Source organism: Lycium barbarum, chromosome 9, assembly GCF_019175385.1.
Source record: "Lycium barbarum isolate Lr01 chromosome 9, ASM1917538v2, whole genome shotgun sequence".
NCBI lineage: Eukaryota > Viridiplantae > Streptophyta > Magnoliopsida > Solanales > Solanaceae > Lycium > Lycium barbarum.
The window spans coordinates 126,271,569-126,293,908 of NC_083345.1; the positions used below are offsets into that span (position 1 = coordinate 126,271,569).

The window sequence follows — 22,340 nt, forward strand, 5'->3', positions numbered from 1 at the left end:
GTATGACAATAAATATTTGTCATAATTTATGTGCATAACATGTAACATTAAAATGTGTCACACAATTATTGTGAGATTTCATTTGATGAATATAAAAATAAAGGCATATGTGTGAATTTGGACATAAAATTATCATATTTTAATTAAGATTTACATATTTAAAAAAGTATACTACTTAAAAGGTAAGTATTTAAATTATTCAAAAAAAAAAAAAAAAGGTTAGAAGCATAAGATAAATTGGAAGAGAGGATATATTTGGAGTGGTCTCTTATCCGCAAGTAAGATGGAGATGAGCAGGCTTGCGTGGTCGGTGAGCCTATTTCCTATTCAAAGGCCGTGTGCCTCTACGAGGAAGGCGAGTGTTATAAGGTGCTCATCAGATGAATTCAAAGTGCTGACTTCAGTCACAAGTAAATACAATAACATTGTAATCCTCGACACTCCCGACTCCCGAGTCCTGCTTCTTGACTCTTCCAGTAATGCCCTTTCCTCTCTTTTTCATTTACTACAACGCCAAGCTTTTATTGTTTGGGGAGAGGGCTAGGCCCAAACGGCTTCCCTCCGTCAGCCAATATATGTTGCTTCTAAGGGCAAGTTACACATTTGCCACTCAAACAAAAATAATTACTTTTCCTAGTCAAATATACACTATTATTATGTATCAAAAAGGTATATTTTATTTTATATCTAATATACAAAAAAATATACATTTGCTGCCTTTTATTTATGTCAATTTCCCTATTTTGAACCCCTTCCTGGTAGCTCTAGTGATATTGAAGCGTTAAGGTGCTCTCTTCTTGCCATACAAGTGCTAAATGATCTCATGGAACCACGAAAAGAAAAATTGTGCTTTACAAGAAAAGAAAAAAAAATGGCTACTATATATAGACATTTTGTCAAACAATTGTCTTTTTTCTGAAGATTTTTATGCTTTATTTTGCTTGGACAGATAATGTGCATAGCATCCTTCACAAGGGAAGCAAGTGGACTCATGCATATTGGGTATGCCATTGCTTTTTTCCTTATTGCCTTCTTACTAATATCTATAGTCTTCTCATAGTTGTAATGCATTTACCTGTGGATTCACCTACATTTAATATTTGCACCCTTTTAAGTTGAGAAAATTGGTATCTGTGTGAGAGAGGTTCACGTGTTGGACGACATTGTGGGAAGTAATAAAAAATCTGAGTTTTGCGTCCAAAAGAAGTGAAACGGTGCACAAGGTTCTTGCAAAAATTCAGGACATGACACGACGAATACGAATCTAATGTGCTCTTTAAATATACTCTTCATGGAATTGTACTTTTCTGTTGTATGGTTTAGGATTATGGATCCTGAGAGTTAACCGTACAATGCATATGAAGTGTGTTGGACCTCCTAATGTGGTACAGTTTCTTCTGTTTGATTACCAGGATGAGTTTGCCACCTTGCCAGCCATTGTTCCAAAGGGTCCCGTCGCTATCTTTGGCTTGGTAATTTAGGTTCTTTTAATGATTTTTGACAAATTATCATTAATAAAATTATTTCTTAACAAATGCAATTTTGAAATCGTACTCTCTTTATGCGGGATTAAACTGATGTGCAGCTATTTCCTGCTAATTTTCAGGGGGGCGCAACTGCTGCACATTTGATGCTTGAACTATGGCCTTCTTTGCTGCTTGTTGGATGGGAGATAGATGAAATTGTAGTAACCTCTCATTGTCATTTCTTAGCTTTTCTCCTTTCAAGAGAATATTTATATTATGATATTTCAAATGCAATTTTTCTCTGGTATATACTGGACCTTGATGCATCGCAATAAATAAAGGAAAATATAAATCTGGAGGAGTTATATAGTATGATGCTTGCTTCTGTTTTTCGTCCCAATAAGAGTAATGAGTCATTCCAACTGATCCAAAAAAGAAAAAGACAGTACTGAGTCATTCCACATCTTTCCAGAATCTGAAATTAGTTCTATATTATTTATTATGGAAGCACCTTTGTTGCATTGGTTATTTTATATTTTTATCGTCAAAACCATGCGAAACAGAGAGGACAGTGGTATGAAGCCTGACTTCTTGCTATTTTTATTTGAATAAATACCCTTTCATTTACCCTAAGATGCGTCCTATAGAGCAACTAGAATGAAAAATCCCTTTACAGTGCACAACTTACGGAAAGCAGTCAATCTACTGTGGAGATATGGGCATAGACATACCGCTCCAATCCAAAAGAGTAGAATGATGTTGAAGTTTAGGAAATTATAAGAATTCTAAGCATCTTTGGGGAGATCTTTTTTTTTTTTTTTTTTTTTTTTTTGGGGAAAAAAAAACTATATGTATACTCTTTACAACAAGCTTAGCCAATGAGACTTATTCAACCTCCTTGTTGTAGTCAGTAAAAGGACACTGCATAGCGTCTATGACTTGGCAACGAGCTAATTATGATTCAAATTAGATAATTTTTTAAAAGGCAGTTGGTGAACATCAAGCGAGGGAACACTAAAGGCCTTAGCTTCTGTGAAATTAATCTTTCCAAAACGAAAATAGGAAGCATAGATGAGTATCATAATTCCTTAAGAAGACATTAGAATATTAATTGAGGCAGGATTAAGAGAAACATAGCTTTCAATATTGAAATTCAAAATGTTAACAGGTCTAAAGTACCTTTCCAGCAGATTCACTAATGAGTCAATTGAAACTGGCCTCTGTTGTATTTAGGAATTGAGCTTTTACAAAATCATAATGAGCATGTGGGCATAATAGATATTCCTTTTGGGTTTCAATCCCTTTTTGGCAGCCCTTGTCATTTCTACAGGTACTTGATGCAAACCAGTTTTAATTGTTTATTATGCTTTCAGTGTATATTATGAAAGGAATTGATCTTAGTTCTCTAACTTATGTGGAGGTTATATAGTGATCTTAGTGACTGAAAGTTGCATGAAATTCCGGAGTTGATTGTCATATAAATGACACAGACCTTTAGTGATATGTGTTATACATCTCTGAGGAGGATATTATACCTAGAACCGCCTCTAATTTAGAAAAAAATATATGTGATGCTTTTAAAACCTCAATTAAAGCTTATTGTACATTGTTACCCTCTTCAAGATAGAGTCCATGGTCACTAATGCACATGCTTTATCGGTTTGCTGCCTGCCGTAAAGAGCCCCTAAGCGAGTGGAGCACCAAGCCTATCTTGCACCTACTTTGAGGACTTAAGCACTCCTCATGCAAGCCTTTAGTAATATTCGTTGTAACTATCATGTATTTTATGTTTTGAGTTCTTGTTTGAGGCTAGGCTAGTACCATGTGCTAATGCAGAAAATATACCAATGCCAAAAGAAATTGCACAAGTTATGGAAACTTTATACATCATGGAAGAAAAGAAGAAGGGATAAAACTCTTATCGAAATTTGTTGGTTAAAGCAACACTAGAGAGACTTTTATATAGGAATTTTTAGGAACATGAAAAAAGAAGGCTTCTTAATTAACGGGGTACCTAATTATTATAATATAGTCATTTAGAGTATTTTACTTTATAGTCAATGATTCTCTTGACTTTCAACATGCCTCTTAAAATCGAGATGGTGAAGCAACTTGAGTTCGCATTTTTATGATAAAAAAAAAATATTAAAAACAGAATTGTTTAACAATCATCCAAATAGCACCTTTAGAATAATCAACAATCACCAGAAAGAAAAAAGGTGCTGGAATCCTTTCCTTTAAAAGTCACTAATAATCGCAAATAATAGTAGTGGTTTTTGCAGTACGACAGGAAAGAATCTATTCTGTCATTGAAGAATGGTATTGTGACAAAAATCTCCTTGATATCGTTGAACTAGCTTGAATTGGTGCTCAAGTAATAACTGGAAAAGTTTCCAGAACAGTGATAGGAAAAGTTGTCAGAATAGTGACCGTAAAGCGGTGCGGTCAGAATATCTACCAGAAAGAGGTGCAGTGCTGTTGGAAGTTGGAAGGGCCAACTGAAAGAGGCGCTGACTGCTGGAACAGCCACCGTAATACAATATTTCTGATGATTCTGTTTACTCTCAATAATTGCATGATCATTTAGAATATTTGTTCACAGTATTCTTGATGATATTTTTAGTTCGGAATTTTGTGTTTTTGATATTGATCCAATAACATTGAGTTCACAGAGTTAAATAATGTTGAAAAAAAGGGGGTTTAATAATGTCATCTGGCACCTAAAACTAAGTTGTTCAAGTGATTGTCCAATTCAGCATATTTGATTTGTGAAAATGAGTTATTGTATGGCTTTTCTCATTATTCCAGTTGATTGAAAAAGCAAGAGAATATCTTGGGCTCTCTGATCTGGAGAAACATACTGAAGTTGGAGGTGTGTTGGAAGTTCGTATTGGAGATGTACTTTCTCCATCAGTTACTATCCCTGGAGGTTATGCAGGTACATCACTGCCTTATTTCCGACAGGTAACCCTTAGTCGACCTATTAATTGCTTTATGATGGAAGGGAAGTTCTTATCCTCCAGCAAATGATTGTTCGTGCTGCTGGTTCTGCAGCTGAAGCATTTTATATAACTTTCTTTCCTGGAAGCTCCTTTCCTTATTTGCCATAATTTTAACTTGTTTTGCCATGCATCAGAAGTGAGCATTCGGGAATTTTGATATTGAAACATTCCACTCATGACTTCTATCTGAAGTTTACTTATATTTTCAAAATTTCAGGCATAATAGTTGATTTGTTTTCTGATGGAAAGGTTTTGCCACAACTGGAAGAGGTATGCTCAAGTGCACAATTTTGATAGTCATGGATTTGTTGTGACACTATTTTTACAATACAACGCTTATCTATCTTTTCATCGGCTATGTAGTTGATAATAATGTCGCTGTTGATAATAATGTCCCTCTTCTGAATAATTGCATAAAAGAGTTGATGCTTAAATCAACCCATTTAGGCACCCGATTGGGAATGTAGTAACTTCTGGATAAGTACTTCTTTTGTAGTTATCTGGAGTACTTTTAAAAAAATTATAGTAGCATTTCATTGCACAAATATTTTACAAAGTACTATGGGTTTAATATACAGAATTAACCACTAAAACATTCGCTTTGATTTGCCTGGTATAATCAAGGTGTACAGAAGCTGGCCCCGACACCATTGATATAAAAACAAAAATCGCTTTGATTTGATAGTGCAGAAAAATGTCAAATAGTACCTAAATATTGATCAACAGAAAAAACCTTATCTTATTAAAAACAGAAATTGACCGACAGAAGTTTCATAAGCTCCAAGTTTGAGCATCTTCTATACTCATTTTTTGAAGGCTTTACTAATAAATACACTTTCGACAATTATCAAACACCAGACGAACTTTCATTTCATGCTAAAAACACTAATTTCTCAAATGCACTCCCAAGGAGACCTTGATTGATTGTGACCTGCAGATCTACTCTCATTTTTTTTCGATGAACTTGAGGCCATTCAGCTTTAAAGTTGATATTTACTAGAGATTAAACCTGCATTTACTGAATGTTAAAAGCTCTCATTTTTATCGATGAAGTAGATGTATTATTCACCAGAAAAACAAGTATTAAGGTAGTGCTACTCTCAATTCGCCTTTTCTTGTCTTGTTGATTCATAATGTCATCCTTGTGAATCTAGTGTTGTCAAAAAGGTTTCTAATTTACTCAATTGAGAGCTTTCAACATTCAGTAAATGCAGGTTTAATCTCTAGTAATGTCAACTTTAAAACTGAATGGCCTCAATTTCTTTAAATATCAATATATGTAATTATGGGTTCAAGTCTAATTCACTCTGCCTTATCTATTCGTCTGACTTTGGGATATATGTTAATTTCTTCAGACAACTTTCCACAGGACACTTAAGTTTTAATAAGTATATATTACGATTTGTTTCTCTACTCTCACTATCTCATTATCTGTTTTGATGTTGTGATGTACAAGTTGAATGTGTTCTCATGTTTAGTTTTCACTAGATTGATTGTGAAAATACCAGTTAAAGTCATGAAGCTTTGGCAGATTGGTTAGATATGTTACAGTTACCATTCAAAGTCTATAATAACCTTTAATTTACCAGTTTCAAAAAAAAATAACCTTTACTTTTCGGGATGACAATTTTTTTTGGCAAGAAATGTGAAGTAAAATGGAAGGAGTACTTTTAATCTTCCTCTTGCTTTGATCTTCCTACAAATTATGAGATTCTTCAATTTGTACTTCTTGAATATATGTGGGAAGATTGTTCCTCTATACTGATATGCTTTGCTATCTGGTTCCTTGGTAATAGATTTCCAGGATCTAATGCCTTTGTTTCGGCTTTCCTTGACAGGTTACAACTTGGTTGGAGATGAATAAGATGTTGATGCCCAGTGGTCGGCTCATGGTGAATTGTGGTGCTGCTACCAAAGAATTGCCTAATACTTCTTCTGACCCTTGGGAGCTAAACGCAACTATCAATGCATTATGCGAGGCATTTCCTGAGCAAGTAGGGTACTTGAATACCATTTATCTTTTTTGATGCATGATGCATGCACATAAAGGCGTAAACGGGGGTGGATCTACAGTAGCGGGTGTGGGTTCTCGGGAACCCACATCCGCTAACGTAGGTCCTATTATTATACTGAAAAATATAGTAAAGTATAAGTATTTTAAGTTTGGAACCCATAACTAAATGATTGTGTGGTTTAATGGCAAAGAGGGGAAACCTGGGGCTCTAATCGTCCAGCAGTGCGCTCTATTCCCGCTGGACTCTTTTTTTAAGTTCAATTTTGCTTTTTTTTTTTTTTCCAGCAAAACGCAAGCACACCAGTAACTCAAACCCACGTTTTTCTCTTTTATCTTTTGGTTTGCCCATCATTTCCTTTGTTAATCTGCTTTTGATTTTTTTGACATTACACTGGGTATATTGTTGTTGTAATTTATTTTTTTGAAACCCACAACCTTAAAATCCGGGATCCGCCTCTGGGCATAAAGCTTCATCAGAATTTTCAAGCACTTGAAAGGACTAAGTTCTGTAGTGCTTTATTTGCTCAGTAAGCAGCATAAAATTTTTATGGCCCTTTTTGGTTTCCTTCTTTTTTTTTTTTTTTTTTTTTTTGCGGGATCTTTCTTCATTTCAAAAGGTTACCTAGGGTTATGTAACTATGAAACTGATATTTTAAGCCAGTGAAGCATGCAGGCTTTCAAAAAGTAATATCAGCCATATGTAATTCAAAAGTGCCTTTATCAAGATATGCAAATTTGATAGAGAAATACTGTTTAGTAATCATGACGTGCGCAATATCCTATTTATTTTACACAATGACTTGGCTTAGAAATTAAAATGTTGGTTCGCTTGAATGAAGTTGGTTGTGGTCGAAGAAAGTTGAGTGAGTTTGTAAAAATAGTATGGTACATATACTTGCGTGTGTGTTGGACCTCGACAGGTTTGGACCAACCATTACCATTGTCTGCACACCATATCAAAAAACCATGTATCTTCGTCTGTCACCAGCCCCAATAGGATTAACAATGATCTCTTGAAACATCTGTATAGGCTTGAAAAACTGTGCTCATGTTTTAGAAGGAATTCTTGACATTTCAAGTTGATCAAGGTATATGGAGGCAATGTAATGGTTTACCCTGTAAATTTGTGCTAAATTTCTGGAAATGTGAAATTGCATGGTGTGTATTGCTAGGAAAAGGCAGGACTGGTGATTCTGTTAAGTTAATGGTGGCCTGCTATACCTTCCAGATAGTTCCACTGACATCATAAGTTCATGTCATAAAATAAATTTCTTTATTTGCTGTGAGCGCAATAAGAATATTTTCGTCTTTTGCATGTCACTCTGCATTTTGCTGCTTTTAACTGCTATGGCTAAAACTTTATCATGTGAAATGGCAGGTAAGCTGGAAAAAGCTGCCAAAGACAGCAGGAGAAAATTATCTTGCACTGACAGGACCATTACCAGATTTGGCTATTTGGTCTGCTCGTCTCCCAGATCAATTAAGCTCAAGTGTCAAAGAATGGAGAAGTTGCATGCCTTCGTGAATGTGACAGTGGACTTGGTTAAGCTGTAAATTTCCACATGCCAAACCATGCAGAAAAGGTCATTTGTGCCGACAAAAAGATCATTTGGTTAAGAAGTTCTTCCTTTCCAGTCTTAATTTTTGCATATAAGTGATTGTTTTTTATCAGAAGGAAAACAGGGGAATGCAACCTTTATAGATTGACCCACAGGCAACCATCGGGTACTACTAGTCACCCTTTATCCCACAGTAATTTCCAATCTCTTCAGATCTCGCTGGTGCATATAAACGTGATGAATATCACTGATAGTCTGAACTCTGCCCAAGTTAGCTTATTCCTTTGAGTTGTTATTACCAATCATGGAAAAATGTGATGGTTTAAAACAAATTGGCATGCTTATCCATTAGCAGGCTGTATTGAAAACAATTTCAGGCTAGATCATTTTATTTATTTATTTTGGCAATGAAGATTATTAATACCGTATGCTGAAATGTAATTGTTGAAGCGTGTGACTATCTTATCTAAAAGTTTAACTTGTTAGAAGAAAGTATGCTTTTATTTACTAATTATACTCCTAAAGAGGAGGATTAGAGGATTTAAGCAGTTCTGGTGGGATGACTGTTAATAATCAATGGATGCTTGAACATTTTGTGACTAGATAAACAAGTAGCAGCGTAGAAAGCTTCTTATTACCACCACACATAATCTTAAGGTAGCATAGTTCACACACAGCAAATCATCAAAATAAAAGGTCACAGACCACAATCAAACTTCTGCCTCTTCCTTTAAATCATCCACACAAAGCGAATGAGAAGGAAAGAGTGTCAAAATACAAATGTAAATTGTTTTCGATAGTTAGACTGGAAGTCACATTTTCCAAGTCCTCCACCTTTATTTTCAAACACACAATAGTATTATAAGTTGGAACAACACCATTCCTTCAGCAGGCTAGCGGCGGAAGCTCCTAACCTGGCGTGGCGTCTCAGTAGTGTCGTCTCCACGAAGTTTTACGAGTGTATAAACAGCCGCCCCTGCAAGAGCCCCCAGAGTTGGAGCCACTAGGTATATCCACAATGACTTGTAATTCCCTGCTGCAACTGCTGGCCCCAAAGTTCGTACTGGATTCATGGAAGCACCGCTTGACGGCCTGCTTATTCCAACATGTTCGAAAACACCAAAAGGGGGAAAAAAAAAATTACTGGATGTGCTTTGACAAACTAGAGTTATAAAGCCTAGCTGCGAATTCCTTTGTCAGTGTACTAGGCATGAACAATCATACTTGGAAGGAGGAAATTTGGCTGCCTATTGTTCTTTACGGTTGGTTCTGTGCAACATTATTTGTAAGTGAAGAAAGGGCATCAGAATGAAGCTTCTTCCCTAATGCAGTGGCTGATATGGTAATTCTCGGAGGTTTATTTGGTTGCTAATCCATGGATTAGTACTAGCACTATGATAATTCAGGGAGGAACAGATTAGTAGATACGTTTTCCTAAACTATTAAAATTAACTACTTGGGTGTTGAGATATTGACTTACCCGGCCACTAGAATATTGAGCATGACTGTGGCTCCAACTGCTATGCCCGCCAACTCTCCCACCTGTGGAAAGAATTAAATAGTAAGTATTTATTGGAAGAAAAGAATACTCCTATAAAAGCAAAAAAATCATGTCATCTTCCAACTATAGTCTTTTCGAGCTATCCGTCACCAAAGAGCTGATAGGTATCTACTTTTTTCATATTAATATTTGTGAATGTCTAAATTGAACTCCAAGGAGGTAAAAGATCTTTTTGATTTCGACCGTGTAATTATATTGAATCAATAGCAATGATAAACTTACATATATAAGATAAATTATAACACCAAGATCCTTTTCGCTCTATCCTCTGCAATAAACTTGACTAATAGTCTAATATATAAAAAAGAAAACTATGTTAATCAGAAATAGATCAAGAAGAATGTACATACCGCGCGGGTGTCGGTTGCAACAGCAGTGACAACAAAAAGGAGATTGAATGTGATGAGGAATTCAAGAGCAAAAGCCTGGCCAGTGTTTACAGAAGGAACAGTAACGCCACCGGACATGAAAGGATGAAAAACACCTTTGAGTGCAAAAGAAGCACAAACGGATGCCGAAACCTGCGCTGCAACATAGGCAGGCACTTGAACCCAAGGAAAGTGACGAAGTGCTGCAAATGCGATGGTGAGCGACGGATTAAGATGAGCTCCAGAAATATGGCCTGTCGACAGAATCACGATCATAACAGCCAGCCCTGCGCAAGCTGCATTCCCGATTAGAGATTCTACTCCGTTGTACTTTTGGTTCACAATTGGCCCGGCTGTTGCAGCAAATATAAGGATAAATGTCCCCACGAATTCTGCTCCTAACTGCATGTATCCACCACACAAACGTACGTTTTTATTCTTTAGGGTATGATAATAGTAGTTCTTTACATGCAAAATACTAGTAACAACAGAGTAGTTCTCTGTCAGAACTTGCAAGTTGAACTACTAAAACGGTGATCAGCATCACTTTGTAATCTACTGGCACCACAATAACTTGCTATATTTTAGAATTCAGATTGAAATTTCCATTTTCTTGAGAAGAATCTTGCATGTTGTCTATGTTGGAATTATTTAGAAGTGATTCAATTTTTTTTTTAAAAAACGCAATATATTGTGAAAAGATGTTACCCATTCTTTAAAGGGAAAAGGGTCAAAAATGCCCCTCTACTTTGGGAAAAGGTCTAAAAATATCCTCCGTTACAAATTTGGGTCACAAATACCCCTCCCGTAATTGAAGTTTTTAAATATACCTCTATCTTAATAGAAATTTCCAAATCCCCCAAAATGACCCGATTTTATTTTTAAACCCGCTTCATTTAAACCCTCAAAATAGGTTTTTTATTTAGTTGAGTTGGGTTTAAATGGTGCGGGTTTAAAAATGAATTCGGGTTATGTTGGGGATTTCCGTTAAGATAGGGTATATTTGAAAACATTAATGATGAGAGAGATATTTTTGATCCAAATTTGTAATGGATGATATTTTTAGTCCTTTTCCTAAAGTAGAGGGGTATTTTTGACCCTTTTCCCTTCTTTAAATGATACACTTATTCATTGTGAAAATGTGTCATACAATCTTAAAGGGTATATCCATTCCTGAAAAGGTGTGATCACTTTCTATAAATACCTATTCACTGCAGAAAATCAAAAATATCATATCTAGATCTTTAGGCTCTTTATAATTTCATTCTCTTCAAGAGTCCGCTTTATTTCTTATTCTGAGTTTCTACAAAAGCATTCGAGAGATAAAAGGATTCTCCGGGACTTCTATTTGAGTGCACATTAGAAGATTTCTAAGTGGTTCATTATATCTTGGGAGGAGACCGTCACTTTGTTATTAGATTCGGGGTAGCGACAAAAATCTACTTTGAATACAGAGTCATGCATAGCGTGCCTTGATCCGGGTTTTTCAATTTCAACTCTGTCTTATCTTTATTGTTATAGTTGTTATTTGTTCTTCTTAATGTGATCATCTCTAATATTTTCCAAACACACTATATAAAAAGAAAAGAAAAGGAAAAGAATGGACAAGTGAAAACAATGTTTTAGAAAAATGTGTTGTAAATAAAATTCTAAGTTATGACTTCGCCGGAGAATTAAAGTAAATGGTATGTATTGAACGAAAATAATAACGAGACAAGAATGTTTTGGTCACAATATGACCTCCTTATCATATTGTGAATACGAAGGCCGAGAAAATCCTCCTAAAACATTCTTGTCACTTTACTATTTTCGTTCAATAGTATGTGTCAATTGTCCTTCATTGATTAAAAGGAGAAAAATTAATGAGTTTATAAGCTAATTGGGTTCTCCTATGTCCTATATAATAGATTACACTTTTGGGTCCGAAGAATTAAAGTAAATGGCATGTATTGAACGAAAATAATGAGACAAGAATGTTTTGGTCACAATATGACCTCCTTATCATATTGTGAATACGAAGGCCGAGAAAATCCTCCTAAAACATTCTTGTCACTTTACTATTTTCGTTCAATAGTATGTGTCAATTGTCCTTCATTGATTAAAAGGAGAAAAATTAATGAGTTTATAAGCTAATCGGGTTCTCCTATGTCCTATCTAATAGATTACACTTTTGGGTTAGGTTTTCCTGTTTGATCCGTAACAATGGTATCAAAGTAGGTTGATCAATGCTTGGGACCACGACACCCGGACCCAAGAGGGGTGCCAGCCGTGACCAACTACCTCGTTGATCCTCAAGCGGGGCGATTATTGTGCGCCTCACTGATTGAAAAGACAAAAATCTCAATGAATCACGAGATAAATGGGCCCAAACATTCATGTTTGTAATGGTTTAAGTACCCATATGATGTACCTAAACACCCAATTTGTTTGACGTGTAAAACTTGATTATTAGGATAGGTACTCTAATTGGACCAAAAAACAATTCAATGAGAATCTAAAAGGATAGGCAAATAATCTATATACATAATTGCAGGACATAGGCCCGGTGACGTGGCACTCTCTAAAGCCAGCAATCCTATTTATCTTTTAGTACAATTTTTTGCCTTTTTCTCCCTCTTTTTATAAATTTTATTTATTATTATTATTATTATCCTAAAGCCGAAAAGCCACTCTATTAGTAACCTACTTAATTGCACCTGTTCAGATTCCCTTACGACTACGAGGATAACTTCTGCTTTGTTTGTTTTTGTAGGCAGTGAAAGATGAAAAATCAAACCAGAACGAAAAACCCTTATCAATCTTTCCGCCATTTTTGGTCTCAACTTCTTCAAAAGTCTGCCCAAAAAAGTGCAGACATTGTTCAGCAGTAAAAAGACAAATCCTGTAACGCTACGTACCATCCAGTCCGTCCAGGAGAAAGAATGGATTTTGAATGATCAGAAACAGAATCAACAGTAGCCACTTCTTGAGAGCGTGGCAGGTGTTTCCGTCAACAAAAGAATTTAGGCTTCGTAGAGAACGCCCTTCTATGTTCACCCTAAGTAGAACTGCATTGATGGTTAGTATCTTCTATATGTTTTTCCTAAAATTTTCTGTAAACTTTATCAACAATGTTTTTATTATGTAATTAGCATTAAACATTGTCTGTTGATAACTTTTAACACACAAAAACACCATATGCTTGACGAGATTAGCTAGAATTTTGCAACCAATGTGATTATCCCCTTTTGGTTACATACGCATGAATTTCAAGTTTGTTTCTAAATTTAAAAAATTTACGGGATATTATATTATGCTTTATATTTACGAACTCTGTTGGTATTGATATATTGAAACCATTACAACTGAGAACATTTAAAATTTAGTACCCTATCCTTCTTTTACCCTAACATGGATCTTTGGTTGAAAGATCAGAATTCCAATACTCACAAAAACAATTATATGAGAATGTGAGGAACTTATCTATTTTGTTAGGAGTGTAGAGAAATATAGCAGAAGAAAGGTAAATCGGGAAGACCTTCTGCTAGCCCAAGATCGTTAACTAAGATCAGAAGATTCAACTAAAGAAGAGGAAGCTATGGAAAGGAAAGGTTTACTTGAATTGGCTTGTATTGGTAGTGTTAGCTTACAATTGGGGTTGGCTTGTATTGGTAGTATTAGCTTACAATTGGGGTTGGCTTGGCTTTATTACAAATGACTAAGGCCACCCCTATTTATACTTGTCTAGGGATGGTTCTAGATAGAATTATCTAGATATATCTACAAAATATCTAGTTAGCCTTATCTTCTAACACTACTCTAGAATATCTAGATTTTTCTTTAAGATAATTATCCAAGATCCTACACTAGACTATTCTAGATCCTTTACTAAATATCTAGGATTTTTTGTACCTCCAAAAACTCAACTTTACTTCTTCACACTCCCCTTTAAAGTGATTTTTTGGAAACTACCCCGAGCTTGTTGCGGAAGAACTCAACCAAAGCTTTTGGGCGTGCCTTGGTGACGATCTCAACAATATTTTTCCGACACTTCTTACTTCTTCAAATGATGATGGTTTTCCGCTAATAATTGGGCCTCCAAACAAACATGAATATGTCTTGATAATATTTTCATCTCGGTAGCGGGTTGACTTGCCACTATTTCTTTTTGGCCTTTGCGAACCACGTGACTCATCTTCATGCTGAACTTCACATTCTTGAGTTTCCAGACTCCCTCTTTCTCTTAGCTCCTTGACAATTGTGTTATTTGGAGAAACACCTAATTCAGTGATGATCTGACCATTAATTTCCTTCGAAGCCTCAACACCAACATAGGATCCACCACTAGATTCCCTTTCCAACTCCTCGATAAACTGTTTGGCAGCTTCAGAGCTTTCAAAAACCATACTGCTTGTATCTCCACATGAAATTGAGCCTTCAAGGTCAACCTTTTCATTTATTTGACCGTCGCTTCTCTATCTGCTTCCAGTATTTGATCTGAGCTAGTGATTGACTCTGATACGGCAGATAATTGACCAGAGACTTCAACTTCCACTACAACTCCCTCAATGCTTTCTCCGAAATGGTCACCATTACTATATATAGTTTCAGAAACTGCCTGCTCAGGTTCTACTTCAACATCTCTCATGTCTAGACTTTTATTACCAGCATCAGGATTTGCTTCGTTGATTTCCTCGATAGCAGCTGCCACATCACTAGTCTGAACGTCTTTAGAATCTTCTTGCTTTTTGTTGATGACACCAATGCCTTCCTTCTCCACGTGATGGACCGTATTATCTCTTGAATCCATGATCCAGTCTCTTTCGAAATTGAAGGAAGCCAGGGCATCTACTACTCGAGCCTCAGCTACGAAGCACCTTCCCCAGTCCTCTTCTTCTTCAGCAGTTTTCTCAACAACTTGAGCCATGTTGCTCTCTTTTGTTTGACAATATCTTTTTATGTGTCCTATTTTACCACACCTGTAACATTTGAGAGTCCTCTTATAGTTATTAGTAGACTCTCCCTCCTTTTCTGGCGAGCTGCAAACACTTTGAGATCGAGAGTGTGGCGTATCTGTGAATGTTTTTCCTTTGAAGTTCCTCTTGTCGGCTACAAGAGCATTTCCTTCCCCTTCTTTAAAACATACACTAGCCATCTGTTTGGCTAGCAGCTTCTGTGATGACAACAAATTCTCAAACTCCTCCAAGGATGGTTGTTGAGCCCATCCTTGAATTGATGTGACAAAAGGAATATATTCTGACTTTAAACCACGAATAATAATTCTTCTCATTCGTGATTCAGAGATACCCTCGTCCGCATTTAACAAAGAGATTTCTGAACATAAGTTCTTAGTCTTCAAAAAATACGCGGCAATAGAAAGATTACCTTGAATGGTGTTAGCCAATTCATTCTCCAAGATCTGTAGTCGGGCTTCATCCTTCTTGTTGAACAGCCGATCGAGGGTCCTCCATATCTCATGAGCTGATTTGCACCTAATAATATGATCAAACAAGTTGTGAGAAATGGACCTCTTTAGGATGAACTCCGCTTTCGCATTAATCTGTTTCCACTTCTTGTATACGCTGCTATTTTCCGGTCCTTCAGTAGGAGGACTTGTGTAACTACCATTAACAACATCCCACAAATCCTCTCCTACAAGGTATGATTCCATACATGTCTTCCATACCTTGTAATTGGACTGATTCAACAACTCCATCCCCAGTCCATTAACACGACCGCTCAAATCCATTTAGAGAAACCAGTTGAATCTACCACTAACCCGATCTTGAAACAAAACCCAGCAACCAATCTATGGCTATGACTCTTATACCATGTAGAGAAATATAGCAGAAGAAAGGTAAATCGGGAAGACCTTCTGCTAGCCCAAGATCGTTAACTAAGATCAGAAGATTCAACTAAAGAAGAGGAAGCTATAGAAAGGAAAAGTTTACTTGAATTGGCTTGTATTGGTAGTATTAGCTTACAATTGGGGTTGGCTTGGCTTTATTACAAATGACTAAGGCCACCCCTATTTATACTTGTCTAGGAATGGTTCTAGATAGAATTATCTAGATATATCTACAAAATATCTAGTTAGCCTTATCTTCTAACACTACTCTAGAATATCTAGATTTTTCTTTAAGATAATTATCCAAGATCCTACACTAGACTATTCTAGATCCTTTACTAAATATCTAGGATTTTTTGTACCTCCAAAAAATCAACTTTACTTCTTCACAAGGAGTATTGTTTTTTAAGGTGAATATTAATAATTCTTTTTCTTTTTTAGGTTTTCCCTTCATATTTCATTTATTTTATTTAGGAAGTTCAAATATATGCATATTTTGGTCTTTTCCCGTTTCCTATCTTTATATATTTCAAGTTATACAAAGTTGCTAAGCAAATGCAGAGGAGAGGGAAAAAGGAAAAAAAGAGGATCATGCATATGTTTGAAAGGATCATCTATCTATAAAAATATATAGAGTTGGTCAAGGCGGAGATACGTAAGGTTGCACCTTTCTTTAGCCATGAAATTTACTTCTTAAACCTCTATAGTGATCGTGACGCGATTGCAATGTCAATACCATATCTCAATGTATAACATACTTGATAGACTTTACATGGACAACTGAATTCACTGCACTGAACTGCTTTTTTCCTCTATGGCTTGGAGTAGCCAACTATCGTTGACGTGCTATAAGACTATGATCTTACACTGTACCTGTGCGAAAACCCCTTTTCTATCTTGCTTGCACTTATAATATGGGCATAATGAGTAAAAACTGGATAGGAATAGAAGAAGATTTGTGGACCTAAAATAAACAATTTAAAGCACAATTTTTATGTATCTTAGAGACAATTCTTTTAGAAGTACTTATTTTTCTTTCTAAAAACAGATACTACTAAACGCCATTGTGATTTGTGAATGTGATTGCTATGCTGTTCTTTTCCTTCTTGAATAAAGTGAAATTGGTGCCAGTAGAGTAAACTATATCTAATAAGATATGCTGATCTTTCTATTTTAAGTCAAGTTTTGATCCCCCAAAAGAAAAAGAAGTCAAGATTCAGCTAGCTTAACGTAATGCTTATACTGTGACTAATTGTAATGGCCACAAAGAATAATCAAGAATGTATTGTACTTTAACTGATAATTCTCACCGCTAATATATATCATGACCTTTGTCTCAAACTAAGCTTCTCAGAGTTTGAACTATAAGAAGCAATTCTTTTAAGCAGGCTGTTAGATTTGGCAATCTTCTTCTTAAATGTTGAACAAATCTGGCTGCTGATCGAAGTAGATTTGCAGAAACAGTTTTATCTTTTATTCCTCATGATTACCATGTCTTTATGGTAGAAATTACATGGTAGCAATTAAGTCAGCACCTATTAATTTTTTTAATTGTCAAGGTAACAGTCTTTTTCATGTTGCAGAGTTTAGAGACAATTCTAATTCATATTAAATTAAATAAGGAGAACTCCAAATGTGTAATCGATATCCACCGGTACTGCACAACATGAACATCGACGAGGAGGAGGAGCTTTTGGTGGTCGTAAAAGAGATAAAGATGCATGTCACTCAAAATTGGTACACTTTTTATTCCTTTTTCTTATCAACCATCACTCTTTTTCCTATAACTTCTTCTTTGTAATCTCAAAAAATTTATCCTGTATCGTTGTGCAGAATGAATTTTTTATGATTTACTCTGTAAGATAAAACAATATTGTTCATCTTTAAACTGAATTTGAAAGTTTCAGAAGACTCACTCTGTTAACTTAATCTGTTCAGTAGTAGTGTATGGGACGTTTAAATATTTCAAAAGGTAATCTTCATATAAACTTACTACAATAAAACCCCGGTGAAAAAAAAGAGAAGACATGTAATTTGTTGATTAATGTGAATAACTTAACGATTGTTGACTTAAGATCGAAGTATATTTTTTCCTTTTCTTTTTATTATTTTCTTCTCGAATTGACAGGTGCAACTTCCATTAAAAAAAACTCCCATTCTCTCGAGTAGAATCGATCATTTACTATAATAGACATCACAATAATCTATAGTTCTTTTTAGCAATCTTTCTCATATAATACATGTACTTAATATGCTGGTACTAATTAGTTTGAATTCGAGAAACCAAAAAATGTTATATATTTTGCACAAAGAAATCATTTGTTTTGATTTTTATTTTACAAATTGTATCTTCCTTATTCTCTGTTGTGAAGCAGATTTTGATATGGGTGTCTACTTTTATTTTTGAATGCAGAATGCACCATTCTCAACCAGCTTAGTTTGCATTGGTATGCTTCCTATATTTGGAATACCCACATTATGTTTCAATTAGAAAGATTAGAAAAATTACTTCTTTGAATTTTTCATGGATGCAAACAAGAAATTAATGTCCCTTAATTCGATAGCCACGCAACACCATAAACTGCATTGTAAGGCTTGACCAAAATTTCAAGAAATAAAGAAAAAAATGTACTCCTAAATAGAGAGAAAAGGTAGAAAAACTAAAATTAATTTGATTTAGTTGATTAGGTAGATGGATCCGGTTATGTATATATAAATTATATACACTACATCAATTCTTCTTAAGTTCATTCCCTCCTTTACATATTTCTACAGAACGTAAGTCTTTGGACTCAAAAAACAAAAAAGTTTTAGCTTCACCTGTATTTTATTAATGCGATAATCAAAGTTAGTAGACACACTACTATGTTTTAGTTTAATCCATTTTAATTTGAGGGATAAAAAGTGTTTCAATTAATTAAGACCTAAATTAATTGTAATACTCAATATAATTTGTTTTTTTTTTTGTAGATTTAATGAAGATTTCTTTAACCGCGATGCACTAGTATATAATAATATATATAAAAAGAAATGCTTATCAGCAGAATTGATGTTAAAAAATGTAGTGGGGGTGCATGTGTACCTTGCGGGTGAGGGAGACATCTGGTGCGGGGAAGTCGGTGAGACACGTATGAGGAGCACCCCATGTTGCAGCATCCAAAGGCAAACACTTGCATCGAGGCATTGACTTTCTCTCACTATAAGACCCCATTGAGTCCACTCTCACCGACGACGAAAATAGCGGCGTTGGTGTCCCAGGCGTACCTGGTGCTGGACTTCCACTTTCTAATTCCGCCATCGATCGATCGATCTCAATTCTTTTCTTTCTTTTTTTTTTGGTTTTTTTTTTTAAAGAATAAACAAGCTAGGTTTCTTTAAACGGAGAAGTATTACATGATTTTTGGCTTTTTTTTAAATGTTTGGCTACACGATATTCAGTGTAACAGCCAGATCGATATATTGATCTTCAGGATAATCAGAATCTGCCAGGAGACATGACAAATGAAAAAGAAAAAAAATCTTTTTTTTTTTTTGGGTGGGAAGGAGAAGATTGGAGAAATTGATGAAGTTACATGCTGCAGAGGTTTTTTATAATTGTGCGACTAAGGAATTACACAAGAAGTGAAGCTATCCAGCTTAACTATGTACTAATTAAGAAGATGGCAATCTATATAGGATCTGAAGTAAAGTACATAACAAAAGCCAGCAAGAGCAAGAAGTAGAATAACTAACTCAGACTGCCAATTAAGGAATAAATTGAAGTGGATATCCGTTGGAGAGCTTCCGAGAAAGAAAAAAAAAAAGGAATGAAGAAGAAACAGAATTGATTTTAAGTAAGAAGGGACTATGTTTTGGTTGCATATGTAATCCACCACATATTATATACACATATTGCTTAGCTTGATAATAATTAAAAGTAAAAGGAGGCCGACAATCCAGACAGAGAGAGAGTGAGAGAGAAAGTCAATGCCCAGAATGCTAAACTGACAGGGTGCTGTGACAATAGAAATACTTTCTCCAAATACCACTGGTAGAATAATGGCTAGATGAGATGGTTTACTCTCATAATTCATTCGCCTGTCACGCACTCCAAGTTCAATTTTCCATATTTTAGTAATTCCACCTTCTGCCAATAATGCATTAAACAATTTGGAAACTAAACGGACAGGGAAGTTGAACCCACCAGTAGAGAGAGAGAACTTGGAGCTATTATATTGCTTCTACTATTATTGCTGACAAAAAAAAAAGTGCGAACCTTCAATGCACCAAATCGTCTCATTTCACACTTATTATAATTTCAACCTCATTATTCTAATTGTGTTTGGCAAAATTGTTCCATGCTATAATTTTTTATATTTGAAAATAATCTATTTTCTTATCTTTTATTTTAATCTTGATGAATTTTTTTAATCATGCAAATGTTATGACTGTTTTAAAAACACAAATTTTTAAAGTCTGATAACTACATATCGTTATGCATGAAATGTTTAGGATCATAAGTCGCACTACTCTTGCTAGCTTCTTTAAACTTCATCTTATATCAAACGATGTCATATCAAGAGGGATTACAGGATAAGTCATTCAGGGTCCAAAAACTCTTGTCAAATTTGAACTTCTTTTCAATTTTAATTATAAGTTAGTAAAATCTAATTTGTCTCTCGCAAAAAGAAATTCGGTAGTGGAGATCATCTCATGTCATCTATACTGGAGTAGTTAATGTATCTTCAAATTGTACAAATTTCGAACATGGCTCAAGTTGTTAGATTACGTAGGATATTGGGGAAAGATCAGAAACGTACTGGAGTTATTTAATCAATCCCAATAATTAACCAAGTATTAAATAAATAAGTTTTTCTCCTAATAACTTTAAAAATAATCGGGAATTGTTTAATTAACAATCAACCTATAAGGGCCTGTTTGGAAAGCCACCCAAGTAATTGGAATTGGGTGTAATTACACAGTTTGGCCTGTTTGTTTGACCAAGTAATTACACAGTTAGGTGGGAATTGGTGTAATTGACAGGGTGTAATTACACTCTCCAATTCTCAAGGGGTGGCTGAGAATTGGGTGTAATTACACTCTGTAATTACAGGGTTACTTTTTAGTTTGTTTATTCTTTTACTTTAATTTCTTTTTATTTTTAATTTCTTTTTATTTCTATTATTTTAATTTTTTTGATTTTTAATATTTTTTATTTCTATTATTTTAATTTATTTTTTATTTTTACTTTTTAATTATTTTTATTTTTTAAAATGTATTTTTCTTTTTATATTATTTGTTTTTCATTTTCTTTCTTCTCATTTCCAGCCTTTACTTCTCATGGTTTCATGTAATTGCTCGTATTTTTTTATTTTTTTATTTTATTCATTTAGCATAACTGTGTTATTATTCTAATATTTGAAACTACACCTCTTAATATTAGAAAGAATGAGTCATTAACAAACTTGACATATAACGAGTGAGGTTATTAAAGTAGAATTTTATTGTGAATGAGGTTATAAACTTATATTTTCCCTTTCTTTTGAATTATTTACTTAAGTTACGTTGGAACTTACTTATCTAATGTTGAAATTTGACATAAGAGTATTATGTTGGACTTTTTATTTTGGATTTTGAATTTAGGTTATATTTTCAATTTTAAGTTATTTGCTATTACATTGCATGTTGTTTATTTTTCACTTACATTTGATGGATTTTTTGTGTCAAACATTTGAATAATGTTATGAAATTATATTTATTAATATTATTTTTTTGTTAAACATCCAATCCATGACGTTCTCACAAAAAAAGTCTTCTTTTAAGTTTTATAATTAATTAAAAATAAATATTAATTTGAAAAATATATAGCCAATGATTTGTTACAATATTAGTTACAAATATATGATTATTAATTAATATATTTTCAAGAAACAATGTGTTATTAAATAACTAATTTAAAATTATAAAGGCAATATTTTTTAAATATTGATTTTAAATTTTTTATAATTAAATTTTATTTTAAAATTAAACTAACTGTGTAATTACACTTGTGCAACCAAACATCACGCTTGTAATTACACTGTAATTACGTTATGACAAATAAACAGATTGTTGTAATTACACAATTACACTATTGTATAATTACTAGGCTGTGTAATTACTACCCTAGTAATTACACCAATTCCAATTACCAGGTGGCTTTCCAAACAAACCCTAATTGATAGTAACATAAATAATGAGGTGGAGGTAAGTGTAGAGATGATGGCCTAAGGAATGAATAAGACAATCCAGAGACCTACCAGATAGTTTTACAAAGATATCACTAAATTCAAGAAAGATGGAGAGTGAATCTCTACGAGTCCTGAAAATTTCTACATGCGAGAATTCTGCAAATGTGCTGACCAAGATAGAACCAAAAGACAAATTCTAATTATACAAAGAAAAGAAAGTGTAAAATTTCTCATTATAATAAGGTGTGTAGTGTAACTCAAGAAAGTTTTATTTCTTTTGAGTGTGAAGTGATTCCTAGAGTATTTTATTTGTGTTAGAAAAACAGGTTTTAGA

At 34.4% G+C, this 22,340-nt stretch overlaps 2 protein-coding genes and 1 long non-coding RNA gene across 5 annotated transcripts; 2 read left to right on the forward strand and 1 right to left on the reverse strand.

Moving 5' to 3' along the window:
• Window positions 1-229: 229 nt before the first annotated feature.
• On the forward strand, window positions 230-8,436 carry LOC132609978 (uncharacterized). 3 transcript variants are annotated; one of them, XM_060324213.1, is made up of 8 exons: window positions 230-410; window positions 950-1,002; window positions 1,413-1,472; window positions 1,607-1,687; window positions 4,275-4,404; window positions 4,686-4,738; window positions 6,307-6,462; window positions 7,861-8,436. In XM_060324213.1, exons 1-8 carry the CDS (start codon window positions 284-286, stop codon window positions 8,005-8,007), a joined length of 807 nt encoding a protein of 268 aa, XP_060180196.1. In that variant the 5' UTR covers window positions 230-283; the 3' UTR covers window positions 8,008-8,436. The 3 variants fall into 3 exon arrangements, with proteins under 3 accessions (XP_060180196.1, XP_060180194.1, XP_060180195.1); XM_060324211.1 differs by having other exon boundaries at window positions 234-476; XM_060324212.1 differs by having other exon boundaries at window positions 237-476; window positions 1,607-1,684.
• A 217-nt stretch (window positions 8,437-8,653) lies between these two features.
• On the reverse strand, window positions 8,654-19,903 carry LOC132609977 (probable aquaporin NIP5-1). Its single transcript, XM_060324210.1, has 4 exons — window positions 18,880-19,903; window positions 9,953-10,372; window positions 9,522-9,583; window positions 8,654-9,133 (listed from the first exon to the last, which is right to left on the reverse strand). Exons 1-4 carry the CDS (start codon window positions 19,093-19,095, stop codon window positions 8,935-8,937), a joined length of 897 nt encoding a protein of 298 aa, XP_060180193.1. The 5' UTR covers window positions 19,096-19,903; the 3' UTR covers window positions 8,654-8,934.
• Window positions 10,368-18,543, forward strand: LOC132609979 (uncharacterized). Its single transcript, XR_009570976.1, has 3 exons — window positions 10,368-13,028; window positions 17,381-17,534; window positions 18,211-18,543. It is a non-coding gene; the product is annotated as an uncharacterized LOC132609979 (long non-coding RNA).
• Window positions 19,904-22,340: the final 2,437 nt, after the last annotated feature.

What these genes read in the sequence shown, in the direction of transcription:
- LOC132609978 (XM_060324211.1), top strand. Translation starts at nt 284, where the DNA reads ATGGAGATGAGCAGGCTTGCGTGGTCGGTGAGCCTATTTCCTATTCAA. An exon ending in AGTGGACTCATGCATATTGG is followed by an intron (nt 1,003 to 1,412) that starts GTATGCCATTGC and finishes TTTGATTACCAG; the next exon opens with GATGAGTTTGCCACCTTGCC. An exon ending in CCGTCGCTATCTTTGGCTTG is followed by an intron (nt 1,473 to 1,606) that starts GTAATTTAGGTT and finishes GCTAATTTTCAG; the next exon opens with GGGGGCGCAACTGCTGCACA.
- LOC132609977 (XM_060324210.1), bottom strand. Translation starts at nt 19,095, where the DNA reads ATGGCGGAATTAGAAAGTGGAAGTCCAGCACCAGGTACGCCTGGGACA. An exon ending in TTGCAACCGACACCCGCGCG is followed by an intron (nt 9,584 to 9,952) that starts GTATGTACATTC and finishes TTCTTTCCACAG; the next exon opens with GTGGGAGAGTTGGCGGGCAT. An exon ending in CTCAATATTCTAGTGGCCGG is followed by an intron (nt 9,134 to 9,521) that starts GTAAGTCAATAT and finishes TGGAATAAGCAG; the next exon opens with GCCGTCAAGCGGTGCTTCCA.